This window comes from Physeter macrocephalus, chromosome 7, assembly GCF_002837175.3.
Source record: "Physeter macrocephalus isolate SW-GA chromosome 7, ASM283717v5, whole genome shotgun sequence".
Taxonomy (NCBI): Eukaryota; Metazoa; Chordata; class Mammalia; order Artiodactyla; family Physeteridae; genus Physeter; species Physeter macrocephalus.
In genome coordinates, this window is record NC_041220.1 from 92,711,356 (window position 1) to 92,717,528 (window position 6,173).

The 6,173-nt window shown below is 41.9% G+C and overlaps 1 protein-coding gene across 1 annotated transcript in view; it reads left to right on the forward strand.

Moving 5' to 3' along the window:
- The window catches only part of LGI2 (leucine rich repeat LGI family member 2), a 27,589-nt gene that overhangs the window by 6,854 nt on the left and 14,562 nt on the right, over window positions 1-6,173 (forward strand). The window contains exons 5-6 of the mRNA XM_024119488.1: window positions 3,905-3,976; window positions 4,900-5,069. Coding sequence (XP_023975256.1) covers window positions 3,905-3,976; window positions 4,900-5,069 — 242 coding nt within the window. The remainder of the gene's footprint in view (window positions 1-3,904; window positions 3,977-4,899; window positions 5,070-6,173) is intronic.

Sequence of the window (6,173 nt, forward strand, 5' to 3'; positions counted from 1 at the left end):
CCGCGGAGCGGCTGGGCCCGTGAGCCATGGCCGCTGAGCCTGCGCGTCCGGAGCCTGTGCTCCGCGACGGGAGAGGCCGCAGCGGTGAGAGGCCCACGTACCGCAAAAAAAAAAAAAAAAAAAAAAAATGGGGATGATTATACAGACCTCATAAGATTGCCGCACGTAGTGGGTTAGTGCTTGCTTGCAAATCATCTGGCCCATCATCCACAGTAAATGTTCAAGGTCTGGTCGGCGTTGTTATCATCATCGTCGTCATCGTTCACAAACAATAGCATCATTCCCTCCCTCCGCTATTGAAGAAGCCTCAGTTTTTTCCAGGGGCTGCTGAGTAGCCTGGGCAGTTTGGGTGGCTAGACAGGGTCTGCTAGGAAGACAGCTGTGGGTGTCTGGAGAAGAACAGCTGTGGCAAGACAAATCCAGTTCCCAGAAGTCGGGAATGAAGGGCTTTGTTCTTGAGCAAAGGCTCTGGGCAGATTATGCGCCTAAAGCAAAGCCCATGTGACTGGTTGAGTTCACCCAGATGTCAACTTTCATCTGACCAGTTGGCTGTGGGTCCTTGGTCTGAAAACAGATGTAAATATGCAGGTATTGTGCGTATGTATTTGCATATCTTTGTGCATGTGGGCCCTTGGGTACATGGACTTCTGTTCATGTGTGCACATAACTGTGTGTGTGTGTGCTCGCACATTTGCCCATACAACCATATGCTGTGTATTACCCATATGTGTGCAAGAGGCACTTCCTTGTCTGTGTGACATGCAGGGGGCACACACAGAGGGGACAAAGGAGTCCTTTGTTTGGGTCCAGAGCGCATCTGATGCATTAGAGGAGATGTAAGCCCATCCAGCTTGGGTTCCCATCCCACAGTCAAGCCTATGGGGCCCGCCTCCCCCCAGCTCTCCAGCTCATTTCCCTGAATGTGCTCACAACACTGGGTTCTCAGGGCGCCCCTATGCACACCCAATTCACCCCATTACTGGGTCTTTCCCTTACATCCTTTCCCTTGCCCAGGATACGGTTTCTTCTGCCCATGATCTCCTGGAATCCACCTTTTCCTTCAGAGTCCAGATTAAGTTCTGTCTTTTCCTCGGAGCCATTCCTGATCTCCCTTCCACACCTCTTGCAGCCCTCCCAGCTGACTCCACACAACCGGCACTTTGCTGTAGACACTGGCCATATTGGTTGGTGCCATTTCACGGATGTTAGTTTCATCTCCCCAGCTGTGTTGAAAGCTCCCTGAGGGCAGGGCCCCTGCGGATCTTCCATTAGCTCTGCTCTTCCCCCAGGGTCTCACACAGGGCTAAGCCAGCAGGACATTCTTTCTGATTCACTGACTGACCAATGAGTTACTAAGCTGGGTTTTCCATATGTGCTCTACTTGCAGGGCGTCTTATGACTTCTAAAATTGACTCCTCTGGGCTGGAGGCGTAGTAGTAATAAAAGCATTTAATACACTGTTGAAAGAATGAACTGATCCTCCTAGCCCAACCCATCCCCTTTTTTTTGTACACTTCTAAGCAAGGAGAACACATCAGCTCTCTAAAGTTCACTCCTGTGCTTAAGGAAGTGACTATCTGGAAGTTGTTTGTTTTAAGTATCTGCTTTTTACCTTTATGAACTTTTCCAACACCTGCAGACTCATATCCATACGTAAAGAAACATAGATCAGGTTTCAAAGCATTGAAGGAGCAGTGCCAATCTGTAACTAAAATCTAGGACATTTGTTTTCCAGCGGTCCCACAAAGCCCAAGGGACAAGTTGCTGTTAAGTAGTTTTAGAAATGAAGTGCCATGAACTTGTACACAAAATGAAGTGGAAAGTGAGATGTTATGCACGGAGTCTGGGCGGGGTAGGGGTGGACTAAAGTCCATCTAAATAATTCAGCTTTCTGAAATCTACATTGAACACTTGGAACAGTTACTAAACATTCTGCTTTTTTTTTTTTTGGCCTTGACCATTCCGTATATGCTTATCACTTCAATCCAATGCATTTCAATGCACTAAAAATGTTTAGCTAAACTACTAACCTTTAATTAGCTAAAAAAATTGTACTTTACTTTCCAGAAAAAGTGACTAGCAGCCAGAAAAAAAAATCAAAACTGTCTCCTTTTTAAATTTCAGGAAGCTACTTCTAGAGAATGTTCAGTCTGATGACAGTCTGTAGTCTATAATCTACAGTCTGTAGTTACAATTTCAATCTGTTCAGCCTGTTTTCCAACATCTTTAAAATTGTACCAATAAATCATTTAGGGAAGGAAGGTAAAAGAATACATGAAATTGTATTTTAATCTGTTCGTGGTTAACTGGATGGGAAAAGGCATAATTTAAAAACTATCAGTCTCCCTGTATTCCGTTGCTATCATGCAGCAAGAATGTTTGGATTTAAAATGAGCACAGAGCTTTCTACCCTAGCTGACTCTAAGGAGGAACACCCTTTCGTTCCTACTTCTGGGATGGGTCATTATGATGCTACAAAAGATTAATTTCATATATATCTTTAAAGAGGTTGGTGCTGAATTACCTACATGTGGATTATCATTTATGTGTTTTGCTGTTTGTATACTCAAATGTATAAAAGAAAACAAAAGTAAGCATCAGTTTTTTGGCTGACTCACATTAGGGCATGATGCCTGGGAGAAATCAGACTTGATGTACCTCATCGCAACACCTATCATCTTTCTACGTCAACAGCCCAGCACCATGTACATTCATCTTCAGCAGGATGATGACAGGGCACTGCATAATCCTGAATCATCAGAGAAAGCATTGATGATGTTTGTTCAAGTCTGCTTCCTGGAGATGGAGGGTAGATTAGGACATTTTAGAAAGATCTTCAACACTAAGAGCAAACATACAAAATATGGTTTCTGGTCAACCTTAATTAATGAGAAAATGAAATTGATCACAATCAGTCATTCCCTAAACATTGTGGTTCACTGAGATTTTCTATTATCATTAGGGTTAGAGCTGAGATTCTTTATGTAAAAGAATATTTACATAAAGTAAATACTATTTTTTTAATAGTCACAAGTAATAAAATTCACTTAGATGCCCCATTAGGGAACTTCTTAGGATAAGACTGTACATCTGTCTTTTTATCATTCTCATTTTAGTGCTTAAATCATCCATTCAGAAAGACTTTACTGAGTACCCACTATGTGCCAGGCACTGTTCTAGATGCAAGGGATACAGATGTGGACAGACAAAAATCTCTGTCCTCATGTTGCTTATGTATAGGGAGAATACAGAGTCAGTAAACAAATAGATAGATAATTAATATATATTGTATGCTAAGTGACAGTAGTGCAGTGAAGATCACAGAGCATGGAAAGGAGTTGTGTAGAGATCAGGGAAGGTGGTGAAAGTGGAGGACAGACCTAAAGGAGGTGATGGATGAACCACACCTAGGGGAAGAGCGTCAGGCAGATGAACACCAAGTTCAGAGAACTTGAGCTGGGAGTGTGACTGTCCTGTGTGAGGAATAGCAAAGGAACCAGTGTGGGTGATCTGAATCATCAGAGATTCAGTCCCACAGGTAAGTGGGAATGGAGGTAACTAGACAGTGGAGGGCCTTGGGTGCCATCAAAGGGACTTTGACTTTTATTCTGAGAAACGTGCGATGCCATCTGAGGATTAACATGTGTATCAAGAGCTTAATAAATGCTTGTTTTAAAAACCAAACAAAAAACTGACATTATATGCTCCAGCATCTATAATGTTATCTTTGTATAACTGAAGTCATTTCTTTATCTCAGTATCAATGACCAAAGCCAGAAATTGAACTACCTTTTGCTAAACAGGTTTAGAGCTCTGTTTTAAATCACTTGCTTTATTTAAGGGACTTCAGAGGGATAGGGCATGAAGATAATAACCACATTAAAATGTGACTTTTTTGTTCTAGTTCTTTGGCCAATAATCACATAAAAGCACTCCCAAGGGATGTCTTCAGTGATTTAGACTCTCTGATTGAACTGTAAGTAATGAAAATTAAGTTTATGTGTGCTTGTCTTGATATCCCCTCTCCCCTATACTGCATTTTTTAAGGTTGTAGCTAAAAATCTATGACAAAGTAGCGAATACTGGGAAACACCATATAGTTTGTATTGTGTTAGCTCTGCCATTTTGGAATATACTTAGTAGCATTAGGCCAATGGTAATTCGGCATGCTGGGCCGGGGCGCTTCCTTTCTCCCAGAGAGCGGTAGGGTATCCATCTGAGTTGTCTTCTAGTGCTTGTCACTCCTTGCTGGGCAAAGTTTAACAAGATCTTAAAGTTTCAATTGTGTTTGTCAAAACTATCTTCCTGTAATGTCCTGTTTTTGCTTGTGAGAACCTATGCTGGGTGGTGTTCGTCTGTCACCCCTCCCCCATTTCCACCATGGCGTGGTGACAGTTTCAAGAGGATTTGGAAAAATGATGCTGTGTCAACTCTGAGCACTCTCTGCGTGCTATACGGTTAAATAAAATCATGGGCACTAAAGAGTGTTAAATAAAGTCAGTGGTACGTAAAATACATCGGATGTATTAAATACAAAATTTTTTTTAGGGCTTCCCTGGCGGCGCAGTGGTTGAGAGTCCGCCTGCCGATGCAGGGGACACGGGTTCGTGCCCCGGTCCGGGAAGATTCCACATGCCGCGGAGCGGCTGGGCCCGTGAGCCATGGCCGCTGAGCATGCGCGTCCGGAGCCTGTGCTCCGCAACGGGAGAGGCCACAGCAGTGAGAGGCCCGCGTACCGCAAAAAAAAAAAAAAAAAAAAAAAAAAAAAATTTTTTTAAAGTTCCATTTTGGGGAGTTATTAAATATGTCAGGATATCAGGATTTCTGGAGTTTCATGTTAGGGCCAAAATGTTTCCGACATGTCTGTTTCTCTGTGTCTGTGTTTGTTTTGTTTTTTAGAGATTTAAGGGGCAATAAGTTTGAATGTGACTGCAAAGCCAAGTGGTTGTATCTATGGTTGAAGATGACAAATTCCACTGTTTCTGATGTCCTGTGTATCGGTCCACCAGAATATCAGGAAAAGAAGCTGAATGACGTGACCAGCTTTGACTACGAATGCACAACTACAGGTATTCAGAACCTCTATCATCAAAGTCTGATATTTAGAATAACCTTTGTTTTTCTTTTAGACTGTCACCAGGGAGTGGGGAAACATGGGGGTAAAAGTTTTCTATCAAAATTATTTTAGGGGAAATTTAAGCATTCTCAAAGAAATGATTTGATGTAGCAAGGAAAATACCTCAGCAGTCTGGAAGGATTTTTGTTAACTGCACTGGCTTTACTTTTGATTCTTTTTGATTCTTTACAAAATTCAAATTTGTCTAAAGATTTTTTTTTTAAGGTCAAAGGTGAGTTTGGCATGAGAACATTTTCAAAGCAGTCTAGGTTTCATATAAAGACAGTACAGAGAGACCTAAGTCACTGTTCTCTTGATTGAATACTATGAAATTTATAGGACATTTAACTAATAAATACCAGACTTTAAAATTTATAAATTGCTTTTGGAGTTCCATGTAAAATGAGATAACCAGGCATCCTAATCAATGGCAAAGTAGGAATATAGGTTAACAGCTAGTTATCAAAAGGAAAAATCCACATTGAGGAAAGCAATGTCAAGAAAGTTTGATTTTGTTTTCCAGAGTCTGCCTCAGGGTTTCAGTTTATACATTTTCAGGTTATAAGATAAAACTAAAATACTAACTGCCTCAACTGTCATATCTTGTAGAGAGCCCAAGAATATCTCCATATGAAAGGCTTAGATGGAGTTTCTATAGCTTCCAGAAGCCAGATTTTAAAGGAAAGCGGATCAATCCACAGTATGAAACCTGCTTACCAGACTTATAAAAATAAACACTTAGGCTGAGAGCTGGTATCTACAAAGCCTCAAGTCATGTCAGTAGCAGGAACAGGAATGAGAACTCAGAAAATAGTTATGGAAACTCAAAAGACAAAAAAATTCTCAGAACAAAATATCACATTTAGGCTAGTCCTACTGCTATCCCCCGATCAAATAAACAAACAAAAACTCAAAAGTAAAAATTATTTGTAGGGGCTTCCCTGGTGGCGCAGTGGTTGAGAGTCCACCTGCCGATGCAGGGGACACGGGTTCGTGCCCCGGTCCGGGAAGATCCCACATGCCGCGGAGCGGCTGGGCCCGTGAGCCATGGCCGCTG